The sequence below is a fragment of the Camelus dromedarius genome, chromosome 5 (assembly GCF_036321535.1).
Source record: "Camelus dromedarius isolate mCamDro1 chromosome 5, mCamDro1.pat, whole genome shotgun sequence".
Taxonomy (NCBI): Eukaryota; Metazoa; Chordata; class Mammalia; order Artiodactyla; family Camelidae; genus Camelus; species Camelus dromedarius.
Window position 1 is genome coordinate 932,514 of NC_087440.1, and position 12,693 is coordinate 945,206.

Sequence of the window (12,693 nt, forward strand, 5' to 3'; positions counted from 1 at the left end):
CTTTAATGGGAGTGAAATAGGAGTTTCTCCTTAGAGATTTTAATCTTCCCCTCACCACCATCTTGAGAGCCAAAGATAGGATTGCCTCGCTTGAAAAATGGCAACCTGTTAGATTAGATAAAATCCTTAGCACTTGCCTTAGATTTTAATTTTTGTCTAGGTTGACTTATTTGATACTGTCCTTGTATCTCAACTTTTGGCTTTGGACATTAGGGCATGTCACCTGTCTTTATACCTAACAATTGTTACCTTTCTTATGGTAACTTTCCTACCCACTAGAACTCCAGAGTTTTTTTTGTCTCTGAAACTTCAGTCTCTGGAAATGATTGAGAAACTCTCAGTTTAAAGGGAAAGTAAGATTACAGCATGGGAGAGGCCTCTATACACCCTAAGTGTCACAGGCTGCTATGATCTGAGTGTTTGTGTCCCCCTCAGAATTCATAAGTTAAGCAGGGGAGGGTATAGCTCAAGTGGTAGCATGCATGCTTGGCATGCACAAGGTACTGGGTTCAATCCCCAGTACTGCCTCTAAAAATAAAGAAAGAAACCTAATTACCTCCGCCCCAAAACAACAAACAAAAAACAAAATTCACAAGTTAAAATGTTAATGCCCCGTGTGGATTAGGAAGTGGGACCTTTGAGAGTTTCTTATGTCAGTCAAGAGGGTGGATCCCTCATGAATGGGTTTAGTGTTCTTATAAGAGACCCCACCAAGCTCCCTACCCGCTTTGGCCATGTAGGATACGATGAAGAAGTGATTTCTGTGACCATGGAAAACCCTTGCCCAACCATGTGGCACCCTGATACTGGACATTCACCCTCCATAGCTGTAAGAAATAAAGTTTCTGTTGTTTATAAGCTACCCAGTCTGTGGTATTTTGTTACAGCAGCCGGAATGAACTAAGACAGAGGCTGATAAATATAGTTCTCTTTTCAAAGTTTTTATTTTATAACACGCATGCAGAAGTGAACAGGTGAATTTTCACAAACTGACTTTTGTATAGCCAAAAACCAAAACATTACCATTCCTCTAGCACACCCCTCCATGCACCCCCAACTGATAACCCTCCCAAGGGAAAACACCTTCTTGACTTCAAATACCATTGATTAGTTTTGCCTACTCATGAACTTTGTGTAAATGGAGCTAGATGGTATATACTCTTTTGTGTCACTTGGTTTATGAGAATTATCCGTACTGTTTTGTATAGCTGTGCTTTTTCATTCTCATTGGTACACAGGATTCTATTAAGTGAATACTCAGAAACTATTGAACATTTGGGTGGTTTCCAATTCTAATGGTGCAGTGAATGTTCTTGTATGTCTTTTGTTGAACATATTTACACATTTCTGTTGAGTATGTACCCAAGAGTTGAACTGCTGAGTCACAGGATATACAGATGCTCACTTTAGCAGATACTAGTTTACACTCCCACGAACGTATGTGAGAGTTCTGATTGCTCTGCATCCTTGCCAACACTCTGTATTTTCTGTCCTTTCAACTTAGTTATTCTCGTTCATGTGTCATGGCTTTGCATTGTGGTTTTGTTGTGTATTATCTTGATGACTAATGAGTTTGAGCACCTTTTCATGTGTCTGTTGGCCATTTGAATATTTTTTATGAATTTCCTGTTTAGGTCCTTTGCCCAATTTTTTATTGTTATCTGTCTTCTTCTTACTGAGTCAGTTCTTTATAGATTTTTCTTATTTTATTCATCTCATTTCCAAATCTATGAACATCATCTGCTTTTAGAGGCATTTTTGTTTTTTATGATCTCCAATTTAGCTGTGCTTAAATATGTCACATAAACAGCTTTTATTGCTACATTTACCTTCCACTAGCTGTAATACAGGGCTGAAGGCTAATAGCAGAAAAGTGTGAGTTTATTACCTAGTTTTTCAGGAGAATAACCTTTTCTCAGACCCTTGATAATAACTAATTTGTATTTCTCCCACCTCCTTTCATGGTTCCTGAGTAGTGTGTAAGTCATTATTTAACAGAACTGAGGTTTTTCTCTCTTGACTGTTTTCACTGTCATTAATTATCTGATATTATTTCTGATATTTTTGTACAATTAGGCACAAGAGAACAGCAGCTCCTTAAAGAAGAAGACGAAGTTTGTCAGTTTATACACAAAAGAGGGACAGGACAAACTTGCAGTCTTGATCCCTGGTCGCCACCCTTGTGATTGCCTGGGCCAGAAGCACAAGCTGATCAATAACTGTCTGATCTGTGGGCGTATTGTCTGTGAACAAGAGGGTTCTGGCCCCTGCTTATTCTGTGGTACCCTGGTAAGTTGTTTCTTTTCTATTTTACCACACTTTGGTTTTATACATAGGGACATTTACACTCCTAATCTCTCTTTTTCTTAGTAAGTTCTTCCTCAGGATGTCCAGGAAATTCTAGTAGTGGGAACTTGTATAGTCAGAAGCCCCAGGTGATATCCCAGTCCTGAGGCTTATTAGTCAGAGGGTTTTGAGAACATACATTGCTGAGGGATCCAAGTCTTGTATGAGATTAACTTCAATTCAAGAAAACTTTAGGGCCTGAAATGACAAAATTTTTTTTGTCAGTCTTCAGATGTAGCTCACATTCCTAGGGAAACAGTGCCACCGTGATGTAGTCCTCCAGTCTTTATATCTTTTTTTTTCTAGAACACCTCCTTTTTATAGCTCTTCATTATTTGCGTGAATGACCTCAAAGAGTGTAGCAGTAATGACTCTCTTACAGATACCCTAGTGAGCGGTCTAGAAAGCTTGTTCTGCCGGTTTGCTGACTGGCAGAAGCAGTGGCATTTGGCATTGGTGAAGGCGTATATTTTGTGTTGCTTTGTTTTCCCTTCTCTGATGGGGCCTTTAATTTTTCAATATACTCACTGAATAAGCTGATAGACAATGGATGACCTGAAAAATATAGTATCTAACGTAACAAGTGTTTGTAAAATGGCAGTAAATGTCCTCCCATATGAGACTTTCTCTAGAGAAACACCCTACAGCTGCTGGAAGGAACTCTACGTGCCACTCAGGCAGCTGCTAGCCAAGTGCAGTATTTTCTGTTAGGTCCCTGGATTCCTTCAGTTCAAGAGAGAATAATGTGGATTGGCCTTGACATTTGTAGTTTTATAAGCTCAGTATGAAATTGTTTTTAAGGAACCCTTTCTTCTTTTAAGTAACCTCCATTCTTATAATTGCAGTGATATTATAATAAACAGAACTTTTCCTTTCTTTAATACGTTTATTACTTTATAAGTAGATAATGTTCGAAGGCAAAGAAAAAAATATGTATAGTGTAAAAGCTAGACTAGTTTTCCCTGGTGGTACTGTATTTTGCTTCTTTTTCTGGTTCTTTCTAATAATACACCTGCTTATACTTTCTCTTGTAAGACTTGAATTTCACCATTAGAACTGGAAGATTTTTTTTTTTTAAAAAGTGTTGTACATTTGTTCAGTATTCCCAATGGTGGCAAATCTTTGTTCTTTGAAAGTAGGTTAGATTTTTTTTTACCTAGTCATTCAGAGACACAGTGAGATCAGCTTTTGGTGTGATTCACAAAAGAAAGGAGAAATGGAAAGAGGCTAGCATAAAACTCATTTGGATATACATATTTTTTGGTATGTTTGTCTAGATAAAAAAAAAATCTCATTATTTTATTGTCCTATCTTATGTGTAATTTGAGGTTACTTTTTAAGTTTATTAAGCAAACAATTTAATGATTGAATTGTGTGTTTTCCTCTTGTTACTTTATAGGTATGTACTCGTGAGGAACAAGGTATTTTACAGCGTGACTCAAACAAGAGCCAGAAACTGCTGAAGAAGCTCATGTCAGGTAGGCAACAATCTTCTACCTGGATCACACTGGTGATGGATACATTTTGTTGTACCTATGATTGTTTCTCTTGTATCCTGGTATGCAAGATGCAGTTTATTTACTCATTTACTCTACAAGCATTTTGTTTTTTAAAGTTCTTATTAAAACCACATAACATTGAGCAAAAAACTAATTATAATACTATTGGATTATAACCCAAAGAATAAAATAATATCATGAATTAACTGAATGTTAGTTAATACGTGGTGAAGAAGGGACAGCTTTCTTATAAAAGAATTCTAATTAATACACTGAAGGAATTAGAGTAATAGAAAATTACCATTAGAACACTTCAGTAGTAGTAATTGCTACAGACAAAATCCACCAATGGATGCTAAAATTATTGGATGTAAGTTTTATAATAGGAGATTTGCAAAATCATGAGAGACAAGGAAAGATTGAAGAATTGTCACAGATTGGAGAAGACTAAGGAGACACAACAACTAACTGCAATGTAGGATCTTGAAGTGGATCCCTAAACAGGAAAATAGTATTAATGGAAAAAATGTTGAAATTCAAATAAAGTCTGTAATTTAGCTAATGGTATTGTACTAATGTTAATTTTTTACTTTTGATAATTATATTATGGTATGTAAGATAAGATAGTAAGGAAAGATGAATGAATGTTACACAGGAACTCTGCTATTTTTGCAACTCTTTTCAAAGTCTTATATTTGGAAAAAGCATGACAAAAATCGTTAAGGACTTTTTAAAGGAAAAACAATGTACTCGTTACTGTAAATTTGTGTAAATATTTTGTTTCTGCTTTAGTTCGTAGTTTTTTTTTAATATAGATTGGTTTGTATTATGAAGTAGCAGTCACAGTGTATACAGAATTTTACTTTTTTCCCTTTTTTAAATTGACATTTTATAATTATTTTTTGTTACCATATATTCTTCATATTTGTAAATTTTAGTGGCTAAAAATAGTCATTAACTTGACTTATTTTAGTTTGATTACCTATTTCCCAATTATTGGATATTTTAACTGTTTCCAAATTGTAAATAATACCACAGTGGTCAACTTTGTTAATACTGTATCTTTTGATTTATTTCCTTGGGATAAATTTCTAAGAGTGGGTTTACTGAGTCAAAGAATATGGTCATTTTTGACCCTTAAGATGTATTTGCCATATTACTTTACCAAAATATTGTACCAGTCTACAACAACATTAGTATTTTACCCTCAAAGCTGTCACTGTTGAGTTTTGACATTTCAAATTATTTTATTTTTATAGCTGTGTTTTTTTAATTATTATTAATGAGGTAGAACATGTCTCCATATTTTTTTAATTAGGATTAATTTAGGGTCATTGTTATGAGAAAAAGTAGTTCTAAATGCTTTTCTTATATTCAGAACACAAGAATCTCTTTTCTAAATTAAAAAAAAAAAAAGATTTGACAGGACTTTGAACAGGCCTAGAGTTTTAGGTAAAGAGAAAAGTCAGCCTTTGTTATACCCTAGTTGTTTTCCTAACACGTCTTAGGTCTTGGTTTTATCATAATATACGGCTGTCTTTTCTGGATCAGATTTGGGGTATGCTGTCACAAAGGAGATAATACACGGGCCAAGGAATAAATGTAATGTACGCTTTAGAGTTAGACAGACCTAAGTTTGTATTTTGTTTCCACCTTTTAATTTACAACTTAGTAAACTCAGTCAGTTTTTTAATGTCTCTGAGCTTCAATTTATCTGTAAAACAAAGATAATACAAACTGTCTTACAGGGTTATTGTGAAAATTAAGTAGTATGTATTAAGTGCCTTAGCATCTAATAAGTTCTCATTATTGATTTCTGTCCCTTTGCTGCAATTTCTTCTCTTTTTTCTTCTATTATTTAGTTTTTAGCTTTGATATATGAAGTATGTTTAAAAGTGATATTCAGCCCTACTCAATAACTTTTTTTATTTATAAAGCCTTTTTATACTGTGTTGTTAAACAGTTTGTTACCTTTAGTGATCCACATTTCCATGAGGGAAGAAATAAATCCTTAACATTTACTGAGAACCTATTATGTTCAAGCACTTCTTGATGCTTGACAAGTAAAACCTGGCCTGTGTACTTGTTTTTTTTCCCATGGCTGGCCGTCATTAGGGGCAAAGCTAGATCTTTTTATGTGTTCTTTGCTGCACAGTGGTACAACTAATTTGTATTATAGGCTGACAACATTTGATTTCCTTATTGAATTTCAGGAACTGAGAATTCTGGAAAGGTGGACATCTTTACCAAGGACCTTCTTCCTCATCAAGAATTACGATTTAAATCTGGTCTGGAGAAGGCTATCAAGCATAAAGACAAATTGTTAGAGTTTGACAGGACTAGGTATGATGTGATTAGAATAAAAAATGTTAAGGAAAAGACTAGTCCGTTATTTTGGCACTTGATCTTTTTAGGGTGGACTATGGAAGCGTTTACAGCAAAAGAAGAGCTGAAGGCTCGCTCTAGGGGTTATACATCTTGTTTTTGAATCCATGTTTGAATAAGCTAGGCTCCCACCAAAAGGATCCTACCTTGCAACATTTTTGATTCTTAGCAAATGCTAGTATACCCCCTGGAAAGTTGATCTGAGTTGACAGATTTCCTTCTTGTTTCATTTGCAGCCATTCATTCATTCAGTCAGCATATGTTAAAATGCCTACCGTGTACAAATGTTGTGCCAGGCCCTGGAGATTCCCTAAGAAATTGCCTTTGGGAGAGTGTAGGTAACACCATATCATGGGAAGGCGTGATTTACCCTCCCTTTTCGCTTTGACACTAAATTTGTCTTCTTTTTCAATAATGTCCCTAAATTTTAAGTTTTATACACCTACACTTTGGTCATTTAGCCCACTAACTTCTCTTTAGGAGGCAAGTTGATGGATTTGTTAGTTCTATTTTTAATTTCTCTTTCATTTTTTTTCTCTGTTTGGACAATATATGTATTGAGATCTAGTTGGTGGTAAAGAATATTTATTTTTTGTTTTTGTTTTGGGGGGAGGTAATTAAGTTTATTTACTTACTTATTTATTTTAATGGAGGTACTGGGGATTGAACCTAGGACCCTGTGCATGCTAATCCTGTGCTTTACCACTGAGCTGTACCCTCCCCCCTAAAAGAATCTTTAAATAGGATTTATGGGGGGAGGGTATAGCTCAAGTGATGGAGCACATGCTTAGCATGCGTGAGGTTCTGGGTTCAATTCCCAGTACCTCCTCTAAAAATAAATCTAATTACCTCCCCTAGCCCCCCACCCAGCAAATTAATTTTAAAAAATTTTAAAATAGGACTTATATTCTCACTTCTCAGACACTGAATCTCTTCTTTAATGGTAACTAAGTATGTCTGTTTCTAGCATTATAATCCTTTGGTTACACACACCTAATATAGATCATTTGCATGGGATATAACTTTGAAAGCTATTCCTTGAGTAAGCCCATCACAAGGTTTGTAACTAATATTGGCTCTTAAACTTTTAAATATCACTTTTAGCCCTTCTCAGTGAAATTTACTAGAATAGAGTACATTTTTTGTTAAAGAGAAACTGGAAAAGGGTCTCTCCCTATTGATTTTGCCTTTATGCTCGTGTGTTCAGGGACACCAGTTTCATTATTTAGGTTCACCTATAGTATAGGACCACTCTTAGTCTATTTTAAAACTTCCGTAATTCCAGCTGAGCCCTGGAAAATTGCTAAATGATTCTGATTTCAGGATTTCCCAATACCTGTATGTATCATTAATTTCTACTGAAGCAGTTGAGACTGGATTTGTAACTTTGGAGTAGTCAATTGACTTCTTTGAGCCCCTATCTGTAGAATGACAGAGTTGGATCATCAAGATTCCTTCTAGTTCTTAGTTTCTTTGTCAGTGTAATTTTAGAAATAGGCCTGATTGTTATAATCTTGGAACATGTCCCTTGTATATTGAGGGAAGGGCTGAAGATAGGGTTGGGGTGGGGGTGGCGGGGGTGGTTGGAAAATGACATATAGAAGTAGTAGAATAATAAGATAACTTAAGAATAAGTTACAGGACTGAGGGTCCAGGATAGAGCTCCAATTTGTAAGGAAAAAGGGCAGCAACTGGGTCTAGCAAGAATAGACTAGGTCCCAATTGTGCAGGGACTAGGATGTTGAGTAAGCTACCAAGACGCGAACTCAGATGCAGCAAAATCAGACAGAATTCCGGCTATAAGGTGAGGGTTGGACTAGTAAGAAAAGTAGGACAATAAATTATGGTGCTATGTCTTTTCCTGCCCAGGGTAAGATTAGTTCTAGGAGCTGATTCCCTGCAGTGGGGATAAGGTATATGCAGAAGGTGGGAACCAGGCAGAGCTTGACCTATTTTTGGAACATTCTTGGTCATCTATATTCGAGATGATAACTTTCAGGATAGCAGAAGAGTGAGCTGCTTTGAAACAGCTTCCTAGTAATCAAGTCCCTGTTTGTCATCAATGTAATTACCATATGTTCTTTTATTTTTCTTCAGCATTCGAAGGACCCAAGTCATTGATGATGAATCAGATTACTTTGCCAGTGATTCTAACCAGTGGTTGTCCAAAATTGAGCGGGAAGCCCTACAGAAGCGAGAGGAGGAGCTGAGAGAATTCCGACATGCCTCTCGGCTCTCTAAGAAGATCACCATTGACTTTGCAGGCAGGAAGATTGTGGAGGATGAAAATCCACTAGCTGAGTATCACAGCAAGTAAGTGGGCAACACCAGAAGGGGTCTGAAAAAAGGGGGCAGTCTGACTGTAAAAGGTTTCTCCCCTTTAATGGGTCTTCTGTTTCTGTTAATTTTTGAAGTAATACATTTATTTGGAATAGAAACATGTAAGAGTAGCTAAGAAAATTTTGAAAATGAACCATGAGGGCACCTTATTCTCCTATATAACTACTGTAGTTTTGTAAAAAGCTGTATGTATGTATGTATCTATGTATTGTAAAAAAAAAAAAAAAAACCTTTTTAAAACAATGAGGTACAGTTTGGGCACAGGAATAGATCGATGAAATGTAATAGAATTCAGAAAGAGACCTGTGTGTCTGCATTGTGTATGTATGTGTGCATGAGTGTGTGTCTATAGCTTTGTAAATGCAGAGATGTATAAATTTAGTACATTTAGTAATTTGTAATTAGTTACAAAGGAAAAGATTAAATAAACGATGGGCCACCAGCTTAGAAACAATCTACGTTAGATCTCTACCTCAAACCATAGTGCGATAATAAGTCTGACTAAAGCATTAAATGCAAAAGAAATAAAAGGATCAGAAAGAAATAGAATAGTAGAAATTTAGGAGAATAGAGTTACTGTCTTGGTATGGTAAAGCTCTTTGTAAGCAAAGTATAAAACCCAGAAGTCAAAAAGACATAAGATATTTTAAATAAAGTAAAAAAGTACAAGACTGCAAGAAAACATTTTAAACAGTTTTAACAGTTAAAAAGAGCAATATCCATACTATATAAAGACCTGCAAATTAACAAGAGAAATCCAGTTGAAAATGGAAAGAGGCTAAGAACAGATAATTTACAGGTGAGGAAATTCAAATGGCCAGTAAACATTAGAAAAGATGCTCAGTTAACTATTAGGGAAGTGCAAATTTTAAAACATAATGTATCATTAAATTGGCTGAAAATTAAAATATGTAACATTGCATCATCTGTGAGTATAGGAAAATAGATATGCCCTCTTAGTACTGGGGATTGAACCCAGGACCTCATGCATGCTAAGCATGCACTCTACCACTGAGCTATAGCCTCCACCCGCTCCTGTTTCATTTTGCTGTGAACCTAAAGCTGCTCTAAAAAGTAAAGTTTATTGAAAAAAATTTACTTCATGGCCAATTTCAAGTTAACAACATGAAGTTACTGAATGTAGAGTTGAGAAAAGTTACACATGTTGGCTTCAGCACAGCACGGAAAAGAAAGCCCACGGAGGGGGGTGTAAAATATAGCCCAAGTGGTAGAGTGCATGCTTAGCATGCACAAGGTCCTGGATTCAATCCCCAGCATCTCCTCTAAACATAAATAAGTAAATAAAACCTAATTACCTACCCCCCTCCAAAAAAAAAAAAGCTCATGGAGCTCTCACTCCCTGTTTTGGAAATGGCATACATCTCTCTGTCTCTTTATGTTTCTGTCTCTCTTACACACACATACAGAGAAAACTGGATATTAGTGAACACAGTAATGCTTTCTTTCCACAAGGCTCAGTCCTTGGCCTTCTCTTTTATAGCTGGCAAATCCATCACAGAATTTTCCTAAACAAAGGTTGTTCTCTCCCTGAAAGAAATTCTACCATTAACTTCAGAAAAATTATTTATTCTTACCTAATACGTATATGATAGACAGATACAAAGAAAAAAGCAAACTTATATCTGGGTGACAGGTTCAGGAATTTTTCATTTTCTTTCTATTAATTTGCATTTTCTAGTTTTTCCATAGCCATGAATTGCTTTTATGACAAAATCATTTTTATGTACAATAAGATATAGTGAAGCCTCTTAGAAGTGAAATTGGGCAGTATCTCAAAATTTAAATTCTGCTTGCTTTTGACTTATGAGCTATACACTAAATATCAAGATGCTAGTTTCTTTGTCTCTCAACAATTAAAAAAATAAATTTGCCATTCTGACACATGAAAAATGGTATTTCATCATAATTTTTATTCACATTCTTTTGCTTTGGTTGTATGCTGTTAAGTCTAAACATTCTAAAAATGTATTGATTAGCAATTTGTATTATTTCTTTTATAGATTCTAGAGGTGTGGATATACTTGGCACTGTACTATGTTACAAATCTGTTTCTCCTTTAGATCCCACTATCCCCATCCTATTTTAGATTTACCTCTTCCCTCAAATTCTTGTACTTTGTTTTTTCCCCTCTAACCTTCATGCTTTACCTTTTTTCTTCTGCTTTTCCCTTGCTTTGGAAATCCTTCCTCTAATCTTTGCTTTTTAAATATCTACCTCCCCTTTGAACCTACTTGATACAACACATAGGATGATGAGATAATAGCCACCAGATGGATTGTGCCTGTCTCATAGTAATAATTACACCCTCCCATATGTTGTTTGTCATCTTTATAGCTGTCTTAAACTGCTACTTAGATTCAGAGCTTCCTGAAGGCAGGAATCCTGCCCTCTACCCCTTTTAAGTTGCCTTGCACCTTAAAGGTTCCTAACAAATATCTCTTTAATTGTATTCAAGGTCACGGTCAGTCTTTTCTACCAGTAAAAGCTTTTCATTATGTTCTGCCTCAGAATTATCATTGTCCACAAATGGTTGTCAAGCATCTGGCAGGGACATGGAGTGCAGCAGCGAGTAATGTAGATCTGTAGCATAGAATAAGGTATGGTTCCTGCAGAACTTAAAATTTCTTACTAACCAGCAGGATTAGTTCCATAATCTTTAAATGAAAAAATCACATTCTTTTATAGGATTAGAGCCAGATCTTCATAGCAAACACTGTAGACACAGGATAACACGGTAGAGTTGATGACTGTTTAAATAGTAGGTGCAACACGACTTCAAAGAAAGAAGTGAGTACTTTTGTGCTGGGTCAGTAGAGGGCCACCTCAGAAGTTCTGGGACTTGAAGCAAGGATACAATTCAGATCAGCATGGAAGACTAGAGAGGGACTCCTGAGAGGTTGGAAGAATAATTGAAGATATTGAGAAATAGGCTGGCGTAGAATACTCTTTTGTGAGTCAGACTGTTTCTAGGCAACTTTTCTAATCTCGGCATTACCAGTAATCTTGTTAAACAGATAAGTGGTTGTAATGTGCCCTACCTATTTTCTTAGTGTTCAGGAACTTTTTACTGACTCATACTCCTTAGGGTTCTTGGGAAGAGAAGGGGAGGTTGGTATGGGGAATGAGGAAAATCATCCCCTCTTTGAATTTCAAACTTTATTACTGTTGGCAAGTTTTATGTTTGTGCTAAGTAAGGCTATTCTGAGCATGGAACATTACCAATTATTGCATCCTTTGGTTTGTTATCATAGACTAGATGAGGCAATACAGGCTATTGCCAGTGGAACATTGAACCAGCCACTGACCAAACTGGATAGATCTGAAGAGCCTTTGGGACTGCTGGTGAATCCCAACCTGTACCAGTCACCTCCCCAGGTTGGTGGACCTTTGCTCTAACTGATGATGAAAGAAGTTTGGACCCAGATAATTTGCCTTTCAGGTCTGACTGTCTCGTAAGCGTTAGATACCAATCTGCTCTTTCAATACACCTACCGACTTTACTCTCTGGCCCAGTTTTTTTTGCAGCACTTCTGACAAGTTGTCTTTTGAGTATTTCTCAAGAGAAGGTTTTGTTAAGTACTGTTGAGATTTAAACAATAATCCCATGGTCCTTTTGTTAATGTTCTTTCTCTATCTTTCATAGAATGTGGGTAGTCCCATAGAGTGGTATTTTAAATTAATACATTAATTCAGTTATTCATTGTTACTCATTTTTCAAGTACATTGAAAAATTGTACTACTGTGTACAATCACAGTAGTAAGTCATCAACCAGACACTCTTCTATCCTCAAAGAAGTCATAGACTAGTAGAGGAAAAGATTACATAAGCAGCTCTGATATTAATAGAGATATAAATAAAAGTACAGTGGAAACACAGAGGAGGGAAAGACTACTTGAGTTGAGAGGTGTAAAAGAGGCCTTTATAGGGAAGATGACATTCATTAAAAGTAAATTTACAAGAGAATGGTGTTTGAGGTTGGTGGGAAAAGAAAACATTCCAGTCAAAATTAACTGCAGGATACCTCCCCAACCGCACAACCCACCCCCAAAAAAGTATGCAGAATTAACTGTAGGAATAAGATGTGGCAGATGCACACACACA

At 36.0% G+C, this 12,693-nt stretch overlaps 1 protein-coding gene across 1 annotated transcript in view; it reads left to right on the forward strand.

Annotated features, from left to right (window-relative positions):
* TRIP4 (thyroid hormone receptor interactor 4) overlaps window positions 1-12,693 on the forward strand; it is a 46,843-nt gene that overhangs the window by 7,630 nt on the left and 26,520 nt on the right. The window contains exons 4-8 of the mRNA XM_031452838.2: window positions 2,077-2,289; window positions 3,746-3,824; window positions 6,059-6,188; window positions 8,328-8,543; window positions 11,843-11,966. Of these exons, the coding sequence (XP_031308698.2) occupies window positions 2,077-2,289; window positions 3,746-3,824; window positions 6,059-6,188; window positions 8,328-8,543; window positions 11,843-11,966 (762 nt within the window). The remainder of the gene's footprint in view (window positions 1-2,076; window positions 2,290-3,745; window positions 3,825-6,058; window positions 6,189-8,327; window positions 8,544-11,842; window positions 11,967-12,693) is intronic.